The 22,322-nt window shown below is 39.9% G+C and overlaps 1 protein-coding gene across 5 annotated transcripts in view; it reads left to right on the top strand.

Annotated features, from left to right (window-relative positions):
• Window positions 1-219: 219 nt before the first annotated feature.
• ncoa2 (nuclear receptor coactivator 2) overlaps window positions 220-22,322 on the top strand; it is a 55,486-nt gene continuing 33,383 nt past the window's right edge. For 4 of the 5 annotated variants that reach the window (XM_015046343.1, XM_015046340.1, XM_015046341.1 and 1 more), the window contains exons 1-4: window positions 220-976; window positions 12,279-12,386; window positions 15,563-15,735; window positions 21,144-21,247. In XM_015046343.1, the coding sequence (XP_014901829.1) occupies window positions 12,295-12,386; window positions 15,563-15,735; window positions 21,144-21,247 (369 nt within the window). In that variant the 5' untranslated portion in view covers window positions 220-976; window positions 12,279-12,294. The remainder of the gene's footprint in view (window positions 977-12,278; window positions 12,387-15,562; window positions 15,736-21,143; window positions 21,248-22,322) is intronic. The other variant, XM_015046342.1, reaches the window with a different exon arrangement.

Raw genomic sequence — 22,322 nt, 5'->3', positions numbered from 1 at the left:
TTTTAAGAATAGACTGAAAATGACCCCACAGTATAACAATGCCACCAATTTGCTTCATTCATGAGTTCTAAGTATAATTTATGAAGGACTTTCCTCAATGATGGTACGCTTTGCAGATTTCTTTCTCTGTAATTCAAGATCTACATTTGTGGAGCTGACAGCTCAACAGAATGAGTGGCAGGTTTAGGTTTGCAGACCTGTTCTTTTCCCCGTCCAGAACTTTTGAAATGTTTTGATGGTCTATTTATTTGATAGAGGAACAGTGTTCCTTCAAGCCTGGTAGTTATTGAAGGTTTAAAGCAGATAATTGAGTAACTGTGGCTGTAAGAATAATACAAAAAAAATGTATTTGTCACTAATCCACTGTTGTTTACATGAAATCTGTCAAGATTCATGGAAAAATCATTGACAGAACTGCGTAACTGTTACAGCAGAAGATGTGGAGCACATTTCCCCTGCTGGACTCTTGAGCTGAACTGTCAGGCAGCTGCAAGCTGCTGAGTGAGCTGCAGATGTGCAGAGTTGCTGTGTACGGCCCACCAAAAAGGCCCGGTAGTGTATGTGAGCAAAAAAGTAAAAAATAAATTTAAAAAAAAAAATGCTTTGAAGACATTGTCGGGTTAGGTTTTCAAACGTTGTTTTTATTCTAAATTCAACCAAAAACAATGCTGTGTTTACACCAATGTCCTCTCCCGGGGACTTCAAATAACACTTTAGCTGTTTTCTGGATTTCATTACAATAGATAATGAAACAGAAGAAGTCTCGTTTACAGAATAAATGTCACACTTACCGTGCTGTTCAAGGATGTGCTCCTAGGATGCTTTTGCATGACACCGGTTGATTGCCACTGCGGAGAGCTCAATTCGAGTGTTGCTGTTGTTTCTCCCAGCAGGGAGAAGAGAGTGATGTGTAAAGGTTTCCAGGATTCATCATCTTGCAGCAATGGCCTGAGGGACTCTCTGGACTAAGACCACGGTAAGAAGAGCAACCGCAGCCAACTCTCTACTGATGCAACTCTGCTGCGCAATATGATGAATGGACTTCTGTCAAATATAAATGTTGACATGATTCAAACACTGAAACAACAAACTCCTGCTGTTTTATGATCTTGCATCGTTGGAAAAATAGATACACCCGGGTGAGCCTGTGGAGATCATCTCCACAGGCTTTGTGCTGCAACATTTGTTTTACAGACCAAAGCAATGGAGGTTTTGCAAACTCTTCTGCTCTACAGATCCTGATATTGCTGAAAGATTGAGTTTGAGCTGATGCTTCCACAAGTTTGATGAATGTGCTCCTCTGTACTTGTTCGGTTTTCTGACTTGACAGTTTTGTAAATCAGTTTTGCAAAAAGAAAAAAAAAAGAAAAGACAAATTGCTTCATTGTTTATTTAGCTTTTTCTTGTTTTTACTCTTTATCTGGAAATTGCTGGATGTTTAAACACTCTCTGTTTAGCTTAGTTTCTTTCAGCCAGCTTACTGGCAGTTTAGCGGAACGCTTTCCATAAAGCCAGAGTGACTCTGGCATCAAAACAACTTTAAATCAGAAAACTGGTGTAATGGGACGTTGTAGTAATTTTGGAAGCAGTATTTAAAAAAACCCCAAAACAAAATAATAAAAAAAAAAACCTTGCTACACTATACGATATGCTGGTTTCAACCCATACCTTTCTATATTCAAAAGGATTTCAGATAAATCTGAAGAATTATTTATCTGAAGAAGATAAATTCTTCAGATAATTTATCTAAATCATCTGAAGAATTACTTTATGTGAAAGTAAATATGACTTTCACATTTTAGTTTGAGTTGGGGCTGAAAAACGTATCGCAATACAAGGATTTTATTCGAGTCTATATGGATAATTGATTAGTTTTTTTGTTTTAAATATCTGAAACGGAGCCAAAATCGTGTCATGATTTCTGTTTTATTCGCAATTTCCTCTTGAGCCGTTGTGCTCATTTCTTCTTTTCTCTATGCTATTGTTTTTTTAAGCACTTACGAAGGATGGAGGGCAAAACCTTTAACTGATGCTGTGTAGGTGGTTGCTAGGTAACCAAAGAGAGAGAGTTAGTTGACGCCCCCTCCTCCCCTCCTCGCTTGTGAGACGTTGAGTGGCTAGAGCTGTAGAACACTGTGTAGTTCAGGGTCAGAGTCCACTGAAATGATTGAATAGTCTATCAAACGTAGTAGCTGTTTATCAATCGTGTTTATTGGTGACATATAGATTTAAGTTTTTCCCTCCACTAATTGTTTCCCTTCATCTCTATTTTTTCCTTTCATGTTGAAAAGCAACTGGTCCATTTGACTGGTTCACTCTACAGTTCAAAGTTTTATACTGCAATCTGCTCATCAGGCAAAAACCTTGTTTTATTGTAAAACAAGTTTTTTTTTTAATGTACACACTACAATAAGCAGCTGGGTCAGTAGTGGATTGATAATGGCTCAGATCAATTAGGTAATTGACCCTTGGAGATTAACTTGGGATAACCCAACACATCAGCCTCTACGTTAACCTGATTTCCCTACTGTTATCAGTAAATCTTCCCATAGCAATTAACCACTGATGGATTTGGACTACATTGTTGTTTGAAGATGCATACTCGTAACAGCAGTAGTCGGTTTTGTTTCTTTTTTTTGTCCATTGCTTTATGCTAAGTTGGCAAATTGCCATTGTGATTTACATATCCAGCCATTGTACTCCCCAGTGTTTCTCTGACAACCAGATGCTGAACCGTCTGCTTCTCATCCTGCGACATCCTGGAGTTACTGCCGCCATTAAAGATTGATGAGTGTGATCAGCTTTCAGTAAATGTGGGGGCCTGGCTTGTTGTTGCTATCTGCCACTTTAGTGCCATTACCTGGCAGTGATTCCAGAGGAAAGAATATCTTGAGTGGGACTAGGTCGTATACAATTTGAACAGTTTTTCTTTCTTTTTTTTTCTTTTTTTTTTTTTGCTTGTTCATTTTACCCATCAGGAGAACTTTGAGAATTTTCCATTGAATTTCTTTTTTGGAGGACGGTTGTTGGAGTAATTAATGGTGCAAAGTTGATTTTAACTTTGCACCAAGTTAAGGTGGATGTTAGGTGGATGTTAAAATTTAGGTTTCTTGCATGCTCTTTGGTGATCTCTTATCCTGCATTATTCAGACTAAAATCAAAGACTTTTGTCTTTTCTGCCTTAAGCTAGCAAACATCCTGGAGAGAGAAGAGAACATGGACTTGCAGCATATTCTTAGTTATTGGGAAAACGTTACCGATTGTAATCAACCAACATTTTTTTTTTTTTTTTTTCCGTGTATGTCATCACAGTAAATCCCACCACTGTTAGTTTCAACATCTGGCTCACTGAGATCTGTTAGGCATGGACAAAATGGCAGTGAAAGTGAAAGTCCATGCAACTGTTTGTAAGCAGTGTTTGAATACATGACAGTTGAAATATTACAACATTCCAAATATTGTACTCGAGTTGTTGTTGGTCTATGCAGTCTTGATCATTGTTGATCTTTTTTTTTGTTATTGTACAGTTCAAATTCAAAACTATAAAGTCATTCATATTATGGACACAATTACTTAGTGACCTTAGTGACACGGGAATATAAAGTTGTGTGTCACCATAATGCATATGAAGACTTTGGAGAGCATAAAGGTCTTCAATAAAAGGGGATCCAAGAGTCTTGAGGAACCTCTCTTGTTTTTTTTGTTTGTTTTTTTTTTGTTTTTTTTTTTGTTATTATTCTTAGATTAATAACTGCCAAATAACACAAAGTGGTCCCAGTAGAGCAAGTAAAGCCTGACATAATCCAGCACAGTATCAGAAAGTCCCTCCTGCTTTTGCAGACTATTTAATGGTATGTCATAGTAGACTGTCTCAAATTAAGGTGAAGTTAAGGTTCTCAACTCGTAGAGAAATTTTATTTCATGGATTTACTAGTTCTGTTCTGTGGTCATAAATCTCATGACAGTTTGTTTATGCTGTCGAGGCGGATGGTAAATGGTTGCACACCAGAACAGAGACGTAAACTTTAGGCTCATTTTAAGAAGTCACCTGATTTATCGGTGTTTTCTGGAGGCTTTGTTGAGAATTGGAGCAATCGGCTCGAGCCCCTGGCATCACCTTGACCAAGTCGCAATACACAGTGCACCTTTAGGTTTTCGACTTTCATTTTTCTGCCGTCTTGCCGTTCTGCTCTGCCTTTCTCTTGACCCAAATCCGATAGCCCGGCATCTGGTTCAAGGTAACGGCAGCTGTCAGCGAGGCCAGAGTCCGCCACGACCTCCACAGTGTTCAATTCTGTCGAAAACGATATTGTTCAAATCCATATTTGCCTTGAATAACATCTTGCATGAATCCAACAAGTTTGTGTGTATGTTGGCTCTCCCGGACGCCTCTTTTCACCCTGGCAAAAAATACTGGGGCGTAAAACGAGAAGACAAGTGTCCTCTGGGTCCTTCTTCTGTCATGATTTCCTCGTCAGTTTGTGGGAAATGAATTGCCTGTACTGCAGGCCTCGAGAAGCACTCTTTACCCGTGCACTCTTGCTCCCCATGTCCCTCCTGGGGCCGGTTGTGTCGAGACGCCATGTGAGGACAAATTACACACCAACGAGACATTGTTCAGCCCCACCGAGGTTCTGCGCTTTCTGGAAGGGTTCTCGTTATAGCAGTGAATGAGACTACAAACACTGCCCCAATAGCTTCTTATTCAGTGTGATGAATGGTCTTGCCCAGCGCCCAGTGAGCTCCAGAAACACTAGGTGTGTCTCTAAACAAAGCCATGTTAAGCCACAAAATTACAGGAACGGCACACTGGCAGATGCAGCCTCCGCTTGGCAACTCGAGACATTTCTTTCTTCCATTATGTTGCGAGTTCAAATGGGCAAATCAGTAGTTTTATATTGTTGCTTTTTTTTATGGCAGTCTGGTTTTGACTGTGCAGTGTAAGCATCGCGAGTAGTTGCGAGAACTATGCAAAGACCAGAGGATTTTCTCAAGAAAAACTGTCTTAGAACTGCTAAGTATGTCCTCTATTAAGGGACGGTGTGGTGTTTTCTTGGCTGTACATGCAGGTGAATGTCTGAGTTGGATTTCTAAGGTGGGGAGCCGTCTGATGGAGCGGGTTACAAGCAGGTTCTGGTTGAGTTTGACGGGAGGGAGCGCGGTTGCTTCCGGCGCTTTGTGCGGCGTCAAACCACTTGTCGTCCCCACGCTTCTCCCTCACCAGACTGGTTGGCTCCAGCTCAATCCTGGGGGTGGAGGGGGGGGGGTCATGTGACACTCAAATTATAAGCAACAACACACACACACACACACACACTATGGCTTTCGTTCTAAAGAGCTCTCTGAAAGTCAATTGATTTCTCTGGAGATTTTGTTGGGGTTGTGAAGTTATATTTGCTATAGTTTTGCTTTTAGTCCTCTGTCAGAAATGGCGTTCTGTCTGACACACAGCTTTAGCTTCTGGAAAATTACCGGTGTCATTTTCTTGAGGTGGCGTTGTTTCTCTTTAAAGCGTTTTTAATAGCCCTCCCCGTCGTGCATCCGTGGGAGTCGGTCACAGATAGGATAAAGATGGGGGGGTTAAAAAAAAAAAAAAAAAGGGTAACAACGTGAGAATTGTTTACACTGTCAGCCCATCTGCTCGCAAATATTCGACGTCTGCGTTTATGCGAGAGAAACAGGAAGGAGTCTAAAGCAGAGATGGCTATGAGGCTCGGTTTCAAAGTGGGCAACTACCCAGAAGGGCATTGCTCAAATAAACCCCATGACCCCCAGGCATCATTTCCACTCAGTCCTTCAGCCTGTGCTTTCCCCAGTCAAAGCTGCTGCTTTGCCAGGAACGCGTAGAAGATAACCGAACGGCGTGTCCACTGCGTTTTACACCTAAAGGATGAAATCGCATTTCAACTTAACGCTTATAAATCGCACAATCCAAGATGAGCTCTCAGTTGCATTATCTCTGAAATGTTTTATTTTAATAGCCTGCGAAGGTAATTGACGCGTCGTCTTTTACTGCAACAGCCTTCCTGGAGAGCGTTTAGACTAAATAAAAGCTGATATCACTTGTTTCCTTTACGGTGTCCTTTTTGCAATTTCTTGTGACACTAAAAGAAACATGTCATGGCCAGCGGCTCTGTATTTGGCCGTTTGGTTTTGCAGATTTATTTATTTTTATTTTTTTCCTTTTGCTTATACTGCAAATGGCTTGCACTGATGACGGATGGAGAATATGTCCCAACTTGGTGTAGTAATGAATTACAGGAGTTGATGGCTTGATGAGCTTCAAATTTAATAGATGCTTCCTAGAATATGCCAATCATTCAAGAGCATAATGAGGTTACTTACCCTACCCATCTATAACCTACTTATCACTGTCAGTGACGCCCGAGACAGAAGTAACAATGAATTGCTTTTTTTCCTGTGCTATCCTTTAATCAGTCGTAATCTTTTTATTTTGTATTATATAAAGGAGGGCTTAGGCTAAGGATCTGTCATCTGTAGAGTTGAAACCAGACAATTATGATTACAGAACAAAAGACATCTAAACAATTTTTTTTTTGTCTCTGAACACCTCAAACATGCTACTTCACTGTGTGACATCATCACAGGAAAGCAGTCAAAAAAAACTAAACAAACTTTTTACCTCCAGAAGTCTTGTTTATCTGTGGGATACCAGAAAGATCCTCTTTACCTGCTATTCAGGTTTGAACGGTATGGGAACGTCTACTCATCATATCGTTCAGGAAGGAGGCGAGATCCGTTTCAGAGATAACTCAACCCAACAACAAAAGCAAACAATGCCAGCTGAAGCTGATGTCATTATCTACATTGAAATGAGTGCTGAAAGGCCACGCAGACGAAGAAACCAGATTAGTTTAGATTACATTGTTAGAGATGGTTCTTATAGGCTGATGAAGCAGAACTTTAAGGGGTTAACTGTAAAGATCATTGTTGCATTAGTAAAAATGGACAGCTTGCCAGTCGGAGGACACCCGACTGCGAAGCAATATGTTTCCTCTGCGTTTTGTTGCACAAGTGACTGGTGAAGGTCATTTTTTATGCGTTTCCTCATAAGGATGAGGGATGACGATGTCTTAAGATGTCCTGGCAGGTTGGAGAAAATGCTATCATACCGACTGTGGTAGTGTCCGTGAATTTTTAAACTTGTCCCCCAGAGACATGGAAGCGTTCGGCAATTTTCCTCCACAACGTGACTCTTGTTCATATTGGGTCTTGAGACTTTGTAGAATAAGGGCCCATTAAAAGCCAGGTGGCAACTTTTAGGCTGAAAGCAGACATGGTTGTAGTTCTTTTACCCTCTGAGGGGTTGTTTCATACTCTATGTTCTGTTAAATGTAAGCACATTTTTACAGCATCTTTGTTTGCTAATGATTTCCCAGCGGTTATTAGCTTGCCAGCAGTCCAGACTCTTCCTTTTTTTTTTCGAGATGGGAACCCCCTGTTAGTCTGCCTTGTGTTGAGACCCCGCTCCCCTTTCCCAGCTACAGAATCAGCCGGCAGCCTGCTTGCCAGGCCGTCTGGTCGTCTGTGTTGGTGTCATTGAGACGTGCTCGGTACTTCAAGTCTCACTTATTTGTCTCAATGTAGAGTGACCCATCATTGCTGCTATGTCAAGGAGATGGTGGCGACCAATCATATCTGGCTCAGCGAGGCACGCTCGGCCAATAAGAAGCAGAATCCCCATGGTAACTTGTGCTTTTGAAAGCCCTGCCCCGGCCAATAAAAATGGAGAATGGCCCTTGGCTATTAGTGTTTAATGGCCTGCTGCCATTAATAAAAATGATACAACCTCTAATATTGCGTTTCATGTTTTCAGCCAGCACACAGCTTGCTCTGCACAAAGATGGCGGTGTTCAAAATGGCAAAACAGTGGGACACGTGGACTCGGGCGTTTGTGTCTGTTCACTCGCAGCACTAGTCAACAAGGGAACTCAAGACACTTGTCAAAAGGACATGTTTAAAACCGTAGCCAAAGCTTTGGCTTTATTCATGTCGAGCCAGTTGCTACTGCTAGCTTACAGTGGGTCACTCCAGGGCAGGAGGCAGTCAGACTAAGGTTTGCATGGCCACTACCTCAGTCATTATTTTAGCCAGCTTCTGCCAGGCTATGCTACCCTGCTCTCCCCTAAATACTGGCGTTCTCCACTCTGCTCCCTCCTTATGTAATGGCAGAGCAGCAAGTGGTGTGTGTCATAGCTGTTTCCATGGTAAGGGTAGCTGAGACTCTATCACAACACAGCATGCGCCAGCTGTGGCACCTACTCTGGGAAAAGACCTGCATGTTCTCTTTGAAGGGTTTCATTTAAAGGTCCGTTCTTTTTACGAGCCGAAACCAAAGATTCAGTGCCTTGCAGAAGTATTCGTGTCCCCCTGATCCTGCTGTTTAAAAAAACATTTTGTCTTGTTATTGCTCACTGCATCCTTCAGTGGGGTTCGTTTGGATTTTATGTGACAAAAAAAAAAACATTTAAAGTGTGGTAGACATTTTCAGTCTGTCTCCCTTTATTCTGTTGCCCATAAATAATAATCCAGTGTAACTAAATGCTTTAAAGTTTCCTTTAAAGGCTAATTGTCCTGTTGTAAACTTTTTTTTTTTAAAATTTCAACGTAAATACAGATGTTCTGTTAAGGTCTCAGAGGCTTATTGTAGTACATTTGTGAATAAATGGCATCATGTGGGGAAAAAAGCAAATAGCTTAAGAATAAAGTTTTGGAGAAGATCAATGAAGGGTTTGGTTACAAATATTATCCTAGCATGTGCTTGTTTCTAAATGAAAATTAACGCGTTCTTCTTTGATTTACAATTTTGACTTCTAATGATTCATTTCCTGCTAGAGAGCCACCTGGTGGTTGAAGAAAAATACACAGAAAAGCCGCACCGGGCTACAATCCGCATGGTTCAAAGTTTAGGGAAAAAGTAGCAGTTTATAGTCCGGAAAATACGGTACCNTAGGTGAAATTGGATAATTACCACGGCACACCTGACGATCACTCACGGCACACTAGTGTGCCGCGGAACAGTGGTTGAAAAACACTGTCTTAGAGTACTGTTTCAACCATCATCTGAAAATGGAATAAAAATTTAAAAAAAAACATGCGGGTAGCCAAAAGGTCCATTGTATCTCTGGAGCAGCTAAAGAGATCCACAGGACAGGAGGTAGAATCTTTTGAGATGCTAACTTTTATTTGTGTGCTTCAAAAGTTATTGTTGAAAGCATTAAAAAGTAGGATAACAAATTTTGCTGGACAATAAATTGTCCCAGAAATTATTGCGACAAGCAATAATATTGTTGTTTTGAGACCATTTTCATGTAATACAACGGTAACGGCCTAACAATGCAAGAACACATTCTCAGAGATTCGCTAAACTTTAAATTCTAATGAGTATCTTAACATTCGACACTTGAACTGGAAGACATTTTAAATATCCAAAATAAACGAGCAAAAGACAACAAAAAATAAAAACAAAAAAAAAAGATTATGGAGTCTCTGTAAACAAAACTGTCCTTCAAATAAAGGGCTAGTCGAGACCAAAGCACCAGACTGAAGACTTTTGCTTTCCAGTTTTTGGTAGAAAGAGGAAAAAAAAAAAAACAAACAACAAAAACGATGAAATTGTACAAATAGAAGAGATTGAGCTTGCTTTAATTTATCATGCGATTAATTGATTTATTGTTTATTGTGACAGACGCTAGTAAGAAGTCCTGTTTGCGGCCTGCAACAATCCATTGGAAGAGGGCGCTCTGGTTAGACGAGACCAAAGTTGAACTTTTTGGCCTGCATTCAAACTGCTGTGTGGGAGAAAAACTAATGATACACTTTACCCTCAAGACGCCCTCCCTTCTGTTCATAGCTATGCCTTACTGTGGCTTATTCCATCACATAAAATCTCAATAAAGTACAATGAGGTTTAGCAACATCAACTGCCTTAAGGAACTTTATTTACATCCTTTTTAATGTAACCGTTTATTTTAAGGCAATGAGTTTTTAACTTTCTAATATACTGAAGGTATCCTTCTATATATTTAAACCCGAGTCCATTAGCTGCTGACAGATTTTCAGAGGACGATGGTAATTAATAAGATATTACTGCACTTCGGTTAATAATTGATGGTTTTTCATTTAGTGCCCTCAAATTCTACTTGTGGTAACTTAAGAGTAGGATAGAGAAGGAACAGTTTTAGCTTTTGAGAACTGCTTATGTTGGTTTTAAGAGCCTAACCGATCCAACTTTAAAGCTTTTGTTTGCTGAATCTGTTATGGAAAATTTTATTTTTCTCTGTGCAGGAAATCTTTATTTTTTTTCCCCCAGCCACTCTGCTCTGGCAGGTCAATAATAATGATAAAAAGAAAATATTTATTGACTCTTATTCAATATGCAACTGTGGCCAGAAATCTGCCACACTCTGTTGAGCATCAGCTGAGTGCATCAGAAGGGCAGCAGCACCCACTGGGCGCCGACTTCATCTGTGATCGTCAAGGGGAGAAATCTGCTAGCTTGTCATGGAAAGCATGTAATGTTTAGTTTAAACTCAAAAAATTGTGACATTCCGGGTTCATTTCAATTGTAGAATCTTCAAAAAACCATTGTTCTCTAGGTATAACTTCTTTATTGTTTATGCCATAAATCATTGAATAATGTAATAAAATCTCTTTGTTTAAATGGCACCAATCACAGATCCTCTTAAGGCCTAAATGTGTCTAATTTATCCACTGACTGTCGTATGAAATGAATTAAGACACTCCATGTAATTTAATAACATTTTTTTTTTAAATAATTATTCAAGTAGCCATGTTAAAATTTCTAATCTCTGGGAAGAAATGTGATTTATTTGCACTTAAAAAAAATAATATGTAAAAGTTTGCCCCGCTCCTAACTTTCTGGAGCGAGATGTTTGAGAGGTTTCCTGAAAATACAGATAGTATGAAGTTGCATCATCTCAAAGTGATCGGTGACGAGGGTTTGACTCCGCATAGAACTTTCCATTTCTACATTTTTAGCGAGTCCTTGGTGGATTTACTGGTATGTCATTGTCATGCTGGAGGGTTCAGTTTTGCTTTAGCTTTATTTATGACTTTTTTTTTTTCTTCTTCTTGCTTTAACCCTCCTGTTGTCCTAGGGTCAAAATGACCCGAGGACAACAGGAGGGTTAAACTGACAGTAGAATTTATTGTAGGTTCTGTGACGGTGAGACGGCTGAAGTACATCGTCGGTGTCCTGCTCATGATCTGACTCGGGCGTGCTGAAGCAGAGACGCGTCTAAAATTTGCACGATGCCACTCCTCACTGCCTGGATTTGAAGACCACCGGTACATAGGAATGGTCTCTACATACGAGACCATTCAAACCAATCGTCTCGTATATAGCGAAACTTGGACCCAGTTATAATTTAGCAAAATAAAAATGCACGACAACTGGTAAAGCATTATCCGAGGATGAAAGGACAGCTGATTTTGATTAACTTTGGAGCAATCCCTCTTTTTGAGTATCCGAAGTAAACTCATTGTACTCCTTTTTATCCCAAATTAACAAGTAAATAGCCTTTTACCACAAACACTGTTCCACTTCCAGCTGCCTCTCTGCCACATTAACTCTTTGTGCTTCAACTGTTTGCTTCCGTCAAGAGACTCCCAAATGTATTTAACAAAAGAAAAAAAATAAATAAAATTTATTGTACCGTATAGGAAGTGACCTTATAAGACATTTCTAAGTAGGCGAGTGTTATTTCCACATAACCTCAAACGGTAGGAGTCCTCATTGTTGTGGTTTTGATTGACCTCGAGTTTTTCCAGGCGAATGGCGGTCCGTACAGTGACGCAGGCACACGTTACTGTAAACTCTCTGTCCTGAATGTGAGCTGGCTTCACTTGGTTTTGTGTAGCGAATGGGTTTTTCTCAGCACACGGTTGAGCGCACAGACTGTTGCTGCAGGCGAAGCGCGGTGCTCTCATTTCAGTCTCTCTGGGGAGAACTGTGCCATCGGAGAGAAATGATTGAATCTCTACCTCTGCTCCATTTTCACTCATTTCTCCCGGACTGGATCAACTTGTGCTTCCAGCACAGACTTTGTGTACGTGTGTGTGTGGGCGTGTGTTTGTATGTGTGCTGTATGTAGATGGCCATATGGGCCCTCACCGAGTCCTGCATTGTCATCCTTTCACATACCGTTGCTGTCTTACCTTTTGCTCAGTCAGTTAGCTAGTGAAATTGTTGCTTCTTATTTAAAACTGTGATTTCCTGTGTGTTCCATTTGCAGACGCTGATATGCATTGATGATGAGTGGAGTCGGTGAAAACTCATCTGACCCTGCAAGGGCAGAAGCACGAAAACGCAAAGAATGCTCCGCCGAACTCATAGGACCCAGGTAACCCTCAAGAATGATCAAGTCCTACTTGCCAACTTATTTCATCTCACACCGCTACCTAGAGATTTTAGTTTTTCTTCGTGTTAGTAATTCGAATTACCAGGCCACTGCAGATTCAACTACCTTCCCTCTGCTGACGATTTCGAAACTAAAAAGGAAACTCCATCAAGCAGCGGTGCAGGTCAATTTACCCATCTACGATTTCAGACTCTTGCAGTTCTGTTCAGGAAATGTCATACTCAGTTTTACAGATAATGATGTAAAGTAATCTTTTTTTCATATTTTATTTTACTTTAAAATCTCCACACAGTCTACGGTAAGAAAACAGCCTTATAGGACTCTGAGTATTCGGTTTTAATATTGGTCACTATCTTCTATGTCATAAATGCCAACCAATACAAATGTGCACGGACAAGAATCAAACGAGGGGTCATATAAAATCTTGAACAATCACATTCAGTGTTTCTATATAATTAACTCTGTTGAATTATTTTAAAGTACAAAGCAGCTTGTTTGCAGGTTTAAAGGAAAGTAGGTTGGGATGACAGAGCAATGTTTGGATCTAAAATAAGGGCACAAATTGACCCAGAACCTTCGAGGAGATAATGAGTTATCTTTTCCAGGAGATACCAGGAGTTTTTACAGGAGCTCCAATGTCCCGCGTAAACGTATCTAGTTTTGTTGAGCTTGTTTAGGAAGGTCGTCCACGGTGCCACATGTAAGAACCTGTTGATAATGAATGTTAAACTGTTGGAAAGCTGTTTTATTTCCCCCTTAAATGGTGCCAGAGTAACAGAGTGTAAGAAAAATACATTTATGGCTTGAGCAACAGGGTTGAGGATGTGGGTTGTACCCCATGAAAAACTTGGCAATTTCTCCCTGCTAATGCGAAACACCTTTAGGTGGAGGCAGCGTGATGGCGAGGGGCGGTACTTCCCTCGCTGGAAAAAAAAAAAAAGAAACGAGGCTCGTCGCTCCAGGTGGAAATCTCAATGTAGAGGGATACAGAGATGAGATTCTGCAGTCAGTGGCCTTCACATGAATCCACTCTCGTGGACTGAGCTCTATCAGCCTTTGTTCACACAGCGATTTAGAGTGGAGAGGATGGGACGGCCTGATTGCAGTCTTGACCCTTAACCACAATGACCATCTTGGGCATCAGTTTGGGTGCGCTTATAAATACCGAAGCGACCAACACAACCACATTGACAGACTTGAGGTTGAACCGTAGGAGCACACAGTACTGTGTAGGGCTGAAACGATTCATGAAAGCTATTCGAGTACCTTGATTATTAGAATTCCTTGACGCATCGTTCAATTATGATTACTTTTTAGTGCACTGTAATCATATGATTTTTTTTGTTTTGTTTTGTTTTTAAACTTTATGTGTGTGGTGTGCAGCGCTTTAATGAGCTGATGAAGAATGCTAAGTGCTATTAGCAGCTATGGAGGGAGATGGAGAGGCACAGAAAGCTTTCCAATGGCGCCTCCACAATGCGGCAACACGTCAGCAGGAAAATGAAGGTGTAGGTTGGGCCTGAAACAATCAAAACCAACTTGATCGAGCCTGTAAACGTCGTGTCAGAGCCTGATTCAACCCGACTAATTAACTTTAGAGGCCTGAGATCAAAGTAAACTTGGCATATTACGTTAAACTGCTGTCAGTTTAACATACTTTGTGCTCCGCCGACTTATTACTCTCCCCATTTTTAGCTTGTATTAATATCTTCAAGCTCCATTTTCTCACTTGTTGTACTTACTGATCAAGGAGAATAACGATGTGAAAAAACAATAAAAAATAGATTAGAAATATGTGTAAAAAACAAAAAAAGAAGCTTTTTCATACTTCAAACTCGAGACTGAAAGTGAAGTGTTACAAAAAGGCAATGTCTCTTTTTTAAGTTTGCTTTTTAATTTGTGAAATAATGAGACTAAGAGTTTGATTGAATCATACTGTATTTAAGTGTGTCTTAAATGTGTTTTCTTAAATAGGAACTGAATTGTTGACTAGCATTTTCTCTGTCATATGTTTCTTTAAGTAGCTACTAGATGCTCAGAACAATCAGTTGATTACTTGATCACTATAATCATTTAAAACAGCCATAGTCGTATGTGAGCCAGATAGTGACAAGCCTTACATGTAAAGTGTCATCATTAGACTTACAGCAACTCTTGCCGTTGTTGATATGAAAGTGCATTCCTGTACGATCAGAAAGAGAGTTCAGCAGAGGCAATGTTTGCTCGTCAAGAAAAACGGACTTAAGGCCGAGTTGCAGTCGTGCTTTTAGAGGTTCCCATTGAGCGCACGCGAGCCGAGCGAGCGGTGTGGCCTATATACTTGATGCATACTTTGGTGCGGTATTCTCCAACGGGAGCCATGATAGAGAGTTCCTATACATGTCAGTGCAGGTGAACCTGCTCTGCAAGAGAGCATTCCAGATTGTCCAGTTTGAGTGAAAGGACCAGGAGTCGCGCCAACACGACTGGGCGGGGCTGGCACGTTTATCGCATACTGCCTCTGTCCTAGTTCAGTGCATCAACTGCAAACCTAGCTTAAATATTGCCAGAGCTAAACAAGAGAAAGACCGATGGCTTTTGGAGCAATGTTCTTTGGACAGACGAATCCAACACTGAATTATTTAGACACCAGTATCTTAAGAATAATCCAAATTCATTAGCGGAGACGAGCTTCATGTAAACTGTAAAGTATGGAGGTGGAAGAATTGTCTTGTGGAGATCCTTTGCTGCAGCGGATCTGGGCCAGTTCAAAATTAACAGATGGGAGGTCCTGGAATGGAGTATAGTCCAGATATTTATTCTTTTGAGATGCTGTGGCTTGAAACAATTCAAACACTTCACAGCTTCAAGTGAAGAGTGGGAGACACTGGCAGATGTCTTCAAGGAGCAACTCACTCAAAGTTATTCCAACCCAGGAGGGTAACACCGGGATTTAGGAAAGGACGGTGTCATTTCTTCGCTGTTGAAAATGCTTGTATCTTTTTTGTTTAGTGTTGTGATTTAAAAGAAAAGATAAATTAGCCACCTAAGTGATCTTTTTTTAATAAAAAAAAAAAAAATTGATAGTTTTGTAATTTTCCCCAACATTGGTCCCCCATTGCTTTTTTTTTTTTTTTTAATTTCTGTTTTCCCCTCTCGTTGTTTTTATGTCTCTGCAGTCCCAAGCGGAGCAACGAGAAGCGCAACCGCGAGCACGAGAACAAGTATATCGAAGAGCTCGCCGAGCTGATCTTCGCCAACTTCAACGACATCGACAACTTCAACGTCAAACCTGACAAATGTGCAATCCTGAAGGAAACTGTGAAACAGATCAGGCAAATAAAGGAGCAAGGTACGAGTGACAGTCTGGTCGTGCCGTCTGCATTCTGAATAAACTGCAAAAAAAAAAAAAAAAAAAAAAAATAAAAAAATGAAATGATAAAAGTGAAAGCTTGTTCAGGGCTATATCGAACATTTTGAATTTACAGCTCGTAGCAAGAAAACATGTTGCTAGACGATTAAGTAAGGTTGTTGCAAAGCTAAAATGTTCTCCTGTTGTAAATTTAGAGACTAGCTTGGTCTTTGCTTTTGAGGAAGGGTGCCAGAATATCTTATTTAAAAAAATAAAAACTTGGCCTTTTTAAGATGCACAAATCAAACCTGTTGATAATGTCACTGTATTTTATTTGACTCGTACGTCTGCTATGTAAAAGTGACTAAAGCAAAACAAAAATCCTATTCCACATCAAGCCTGCTTCATTCACACGGAGCAAAGCAAACGAAGGGCTGGCTCATCCTCTTCCTCTCTGTCCTCTACAGGCCGGTGGTCAGGCAGGGGAATCTTTTTATAGCTGCTTATAGATGCCGAACGTTGTGCTTTGAAGGAATGCCTTAGGTTCTTTTAACTGCACTTCATTTCTCACTCTATGGAAGGGTTGTGTCAGATGTCAGTGATGCATCTTTTCCTGTGAAAAGTGCAGTTAAATTCAAAAGTCTCTCTCTTTTTTTTTATTTATTTTTTTCTTGACAAAGGTTTGCAAAAAGCTTTAAATTCTTTTTTGGTCCAATAGTGTAATCGTTGTGTGTGAAAATTCTAGAAAAAAATTAAAAATCAACCGCTTAATTCAGCTGCATAAGTTTAGTAGGGAGATTACCATCCATATGTTTTTGCATCCCTCTTATTAAGTAAGAGAACCTGAATCATTTGTGTTGCATACTTGCCTTTATAATTTTATAAGGATGTTTTTCTGTTTCCTGTGGATATTAATGTGGTAGAGCACAGGCCCATTTCTTCTAGTCACACTTCAACATGGGAAAGGCAAGAAAATATGGAAGGCAGATGTGTTATATATTTATCAAGGTGAGAAAATGGGTGCAATAAAAGCGCTACCTGCTTGAATCTACATACATCTATAGTCAGACGTGGCGAGCTTAAACGACATATTGTGAAAAAAATAGGATAGTTTTGGCGTGATCCTAAAACGTCCGACTTGTAAGAACCTTAATTTTAAGATTAAAGGTCTTAAATACACCCAGTGGTCATTTTAACTCTTGACATTTGTCCATTGCTTTCTTGTACCATTTTGAGAAATCTGTTAGTGTGATTTATTTGTTTAATCACTTGAACAACCAAGGTATTATTACACCAGCTTCTTTTTATTTTTTTAAATGATATTCTATTTTAAGACGCACCTGTAAGTAAAGTAAAATTTCTACCACACTGGAATAAAAAGTCTCAAGTTTAAAGATGCTTGCAGAAACTCTAAAATAAGCCGGATAAGGCCCCAAGTGTATCTTACCACCCAACACACATCATAAGGAGGGCGGAAAAGGAAGCAAAAGAAATACCAAAGCTTATAATTAGAGAAGTACTTCAAGATTGGGCTGGTCAGGGGTCACTTAGTCTAAAGCAAGGCTTATCCGAAGGCGCTGTGGGGGAAAACATCTCCTGTTCCACCGTCGCTGGTCTGAATGTGCCATTTCCCAGACTCTACACTTACCTTCGCTAGAACCGTTTGCTTTGAGGCGAGACGAGGACTGAGCTTTCAGGCAACAAACACTGCATGTGGGTCTAGTGGGAAACGAAGGGCGAATATGTGGAAAAGCGTGTCATGCACACTGTTTAGTACAGTAGGGGATCTGTGATGCTGTGGGTCTCTTTCTCTTCCTGCTGAGATGTTGAGATAGAGATTTGTTGTGGAGGCAGCTTTAAGGGGTAAAGCAAAAATAATAACAATGATATGACCTCATGATCTTTCAAAGTTTAAGAAAAAATGTATTGACAGAATTTTTTAAAGTTTCTATATTTCACAACCGTCTTATACACAATTTCTTATTGCTTTTTTGTACTGTTTGCTTTCTAAACACCTATAACACCTATTTGAGTCGAGCTGAAGAGACGGTGGTATTAGAAGACCTAGTATGAAATTGTAGATCGCGCTCTAGTCTTGTTCTCAAAAACCAGGAAACGGTAGAAGACTGTGTGCTAAATGCTTTTCTGTTGACAGGGGTGCAAGTAAATGCGACACTAATGATGCTGTAAAAAATGAACATAGTGAGCCTGTTTTTAACTACTAAATAACTATACTCAAATTCAAGGTCTGAAGTTTCAAAGGTATCCAGTGTGATATTATGCTAATGGAGTAAATGATCCATTAATTCAGTTTGTGTGTGTGTGTGTGTGTAGTGGCATATATTTAAGGGAGCTTTTTTGCATGTTTATGTGCTTTGACGCTGTAGATTCAGCTACAAGTTTCTGAGGTTTGAGGATACGAGCCGCGTAAGGTCAACCAAAGAGGAAGTTTGGGGTTGCATCCAGCCACAATGTTATGAGCTCAAAGTAATAGTAGTAATTAGTAGATGAACCGGTTCCCTCTTCGGTGTAATGATTAACACTGAAAGGAATTTTCTCACCTGATTTCATGTAAGAAAAAAAATATATTCTTAGGTAAAATTTTAAAGCATCTTGTGACATTAGGTTGCAGATCAGTTGTAACTCAGACAGGTCAATCTCCTACCAAAAAATAATGAAAATGAAGGAAATCTTATTGTGACTGAATGAGTGGGGTCTTAAATAATAATTCTCCTCCTACCTTCGGCTGTACATTAAAACCCTGTTGTTTAAGCTGAGATAAATTATGTTCTCTTACTTTTTCTCTGCCTTGTTAGTCCATAACCGGATAAATACAGCAGTGTGGAAAAGGATATTCTCCCTTGAATATATCGTTTGCTTTTGTTTGTGACGCTTTACCTTTCTAATTCTCAATTTTTTTTCATGAAAGACAATCAGTTTCGATACAAAATTCAAATGACAATGGCATTAACAGAAGAAAAAAAAAGTTCAACACTTATCCATAGTTGAAAAACTAATAAAACTAATAATAATGACGGGACTTTGCATTATCTGCTAATGAGCAACTTTGCACAATAAAAAAAAGCAGAGAGAAAAAGCACCACTGCTCTATAAATTCATGAGCTAGTAAAGCGTATATGGTGCCCTGTCTTGCCAGTTTATGATGTAGTTGTTAATACGTTACACAATCCTTTTAAGTGATCAATTGCTCCTGCTATCCGTGGCACAGTGCCACACTTCTGCAGAGAGACGGAGAGCCAGGGAAGGCGGCCATGACAGTGAGTGATGGGTCTGCACTCAGGGCAGCTGTGTTGGTCTGCAGGACCCCACTGGGCCTGGAGAGGTCCTGCTGATGCACGGATCATTAATGCTGGAAAAGATTAATACTTGTCTGTGGGCTGTTGCACAAACCCACAGCGCAGAGGGAAACCTGCATTCGTGTCAACTTTCACACATCCATACCCATAAAAAGGAAGAGCGTGATTCTGTTTGCTTCTCACCACAATCTTTTGTCACCATATGGTCAGCTCTCTCCTTGGCATGGTGCGCCCGTTAAATGTGCCCCCTCATCCACCCCTCCCCAACACCCCCCCGAACAGCCCACTCATATTCCGCCTCTCATCGTCTGCTTGGAAAGTAGGGCAGCCTACGCTATGAACATAAGGCCTCTCTGCATGTTTGTTAACCCAGTCACATGGGCAAAGACATAACTCCTTATTTTAGTTACCAAAGCTGAGAGGAATCTCTTAATTGTTCAAATTTAAATGAAATGTTTGGTGGTTTTTAAGGGTTTGGGTCTTGGAATTTTTATACGTTTCTATATCCGTGCCATTTTAAAATGTTAACAAATCCTCCAATTAGAAGTGTGATTTTTTTTTTTTTTTTTTTTTTAAACCTGGATTTTTGACCATTTAGTTCACATTTTTAACCAGCTATAATAACATCTCCTACTAGTGATTAGCCTGGCTAGCATTGCTGAAACAGCAGGGTTTCCTTAGAGAAAAGTTTCCTGAAATTTTCAGCTTGTGACTCGCAAGGTATGACTGAAAAAAGAAATTATACAAGCATTACTAGTGTGTCAATTAACCTGGTGCATTGGCGACAATATATTGTGTTTCTTTTAATATATACGTTTTGTTTTTTATTTGTTGTTGCATTAATTAGCATAGGTATGTTTTTAGCAGGCATACACTGTGTATCAGCACCAACGTCGATATTGGCCAATATTACTCTTTTTGTCCTGAACACAACTTGGGGAGGAAGCGTTAAATTGGAGAATATGCTTCCTTACCTCAACTCAGCTCCACCTAATATTCCCAGATCTGGTAGGCAGAGGTTGGAAACCAACTCTGTTCACCCTTCCCGTTATTTATTTACTTATGGTATTGCTCTCGCTCACTCCATCACAGCCTTCATAAAGAGTACGTCTACAGATATCATAGGGAAGTTTATTTAAAATTGATTCATGCATCCCCGTGTTTCATCTGACTTCATTTTAGACCGCCAGTGATGTTGAAAGCGTCGGTCGGTCGACCACGCTAAAAGTCCACCAGTTTTGGTCACCGTCCCATTTCTCTATGCATCTCTAAATTCTATTGAATTAGTTTTCTCCTAGTCACTGGTAAATTAGGGTTAGGGTTAGGGTTAGGGTTCAGCAACATATTAATATATTAATATGTTGCTGAACGTATTGTGCAAACACAGTATAATCTTGAAATCTGTTCTGTTGCAAGAAGATAATTTTTTTTTCTCTCATTTGATGAATTTCCTAAATTTGTTGGACGTATTTTGAAAAACTAACTTTTGAGCTTTAGATAGCTTAATCTAATTTCATATTATTATTATTGATAACATGATTAAGTTTGTTTGTGGTATTGGATAAGTAAAAATGTTCTGCCCTTCATGGGAACAATTTGTTCTCCTATTTTGTACATGACTTGTTTACACATTCTCCCTGTTCCATAATAGCCCCTTTTTTTTTCTTTTTTTTCTTTTTTTTTTGCACATGACGGGTGTGTCTGTCACCAGTGTGGCAGTCGTGCGCTCTGACACGCTCGTTTGCAGCAACCTTTCACTCCGTTTGCCACGGTGCGCTTGGGCTGGAGCCACGGCCGGCCGCATGTTTTCACAAAGGGACCGAATGTGTTTGCTTTGTTACCAGATGGATACTTGTTAAAATCCCTGTCAGCCAGTGACCTCTTTAAAGTATGTGGGTCGACTGCAGGGGGAAATGCAGAATCGTTTGCTCGTGCTTCTTCTCGGTGACCTCTAAGTTTTGTCTTTGTGGTGGTGTTGTGTTTTTGGGGTTTTTTTGTTGTTTTTTTTCCCTCCCTCTGCATTATGAACTTGTTGCTTTGGATCCCTGTATGTGGCTTTTAAGTTTGTCTTATTGATTTATCTGATCACAGAAAAGGCTGCAGCAGCAAACGAGGAGGAGGTGCAGAAGGCTGATGTCTCATCAACAGGCCAAAGTGTGATTGACAAAGACGCCTTGGGACCAATGATGCTGGAGGTGGGTGGATTGCGTTTGTATTTTTCATTCATCATGATGTCATTTGCAATGCCTTGCCATTTCCTTTTAATATTTTTGTCACATTACCTTTTAAACTTCCCAGTGTTTTTATTGAGATTATTTTTTTAATATTCATTACATATAAACTTTTGGTGCATGTCTCTCACACATTAAGAGATTAAAATGTGGACTTTATTCTTTGCGCAATAACTTAGATTGTACTTTTCTAGTCTTACAATCGATTATTAACTAGGCTATTTAAACACAGTAATAATCTCTAAAATAAACCAGTGTTTTTCAAGCCTATTCCTCAGAAATCCACTGTTCTTTATGGTTTAGGTATTTCTCAAATGACTGTATAGCCTCCACAGTAAGCTATAATATGCTGCAGAAGCCTGTTAATCACACATTTAAGTCAGGCTTGAGGCACAGCAGGAAAACCCCTACAACATGCAAGATGGGGGGTTCTGAGGATCAGTAATCCAAGTCATTCCATTGTAATTCATGTTGCATGTTTAGAGTTACTGTCCCACAAGAAGGAATACTTCCAAGCCAGCATTAAGTCTTTTGCAGCCCCTAAAAGCTTTTCCTACAGGGTTGTCCTGAGTTTAGCTGCATCCGTAGGTTAAGAAGTTCAGTCTTGATTTCCTGTTACTAGACCGTCTCCTTCCACACGTCTGTTGTGCCTCAAACGACAAAAAGTGATGTTCTTCTCGCCATCATTCCGTTATTGTCAGATTTATGGAGAGATTGACAAATAGTTGTCCTGTGATCAGATTCTCCCACCTGCAACTCCTCCACAATTACCACAGTCTTCTTGGCAGCTTCAAAAAAATAAATAAATAAATACATAAAGCTCTCCTTGCCCAACCTGTCAGTTTGTGAACGGCGTTGCCTTGTTTTACTCTTTCAACGTAAAGATGATGCGTCCGACCTAAACCCTCCTTAAAACTTCTCCAGGACTTTAACCCTGATGATCACGTCTCCACAGAACATCTGTATTCACACCGAGATCAAATTGCACTCAGGTTTCATCATACACTCCACTTAATAGTGTCACACTAAGTGAAATACT

The sequence above is a fragment of the Poecilia latipinna genome, unplaced genomic scaffold, assembly GCF_001443285.1.
Source record: "Poecilia latipinna isolate Pla-1442-1.1 unplaced genomic scaffold, P_latipinna-1.0 Scaffold775, whole genome shotgun sequence".
Lineage (NCBI taxonomy): Eukaryota > Metazoa > Chordata > Actinopteri > Cyprinodontiformes > Poeciliidae > Poecilia > Poecilia latipinna.
The sequence above is the reverse complement of the archived record's forward strand: the minus strand, read 5'-3'. Positions and strand labels throughout refer to the sequence as shown.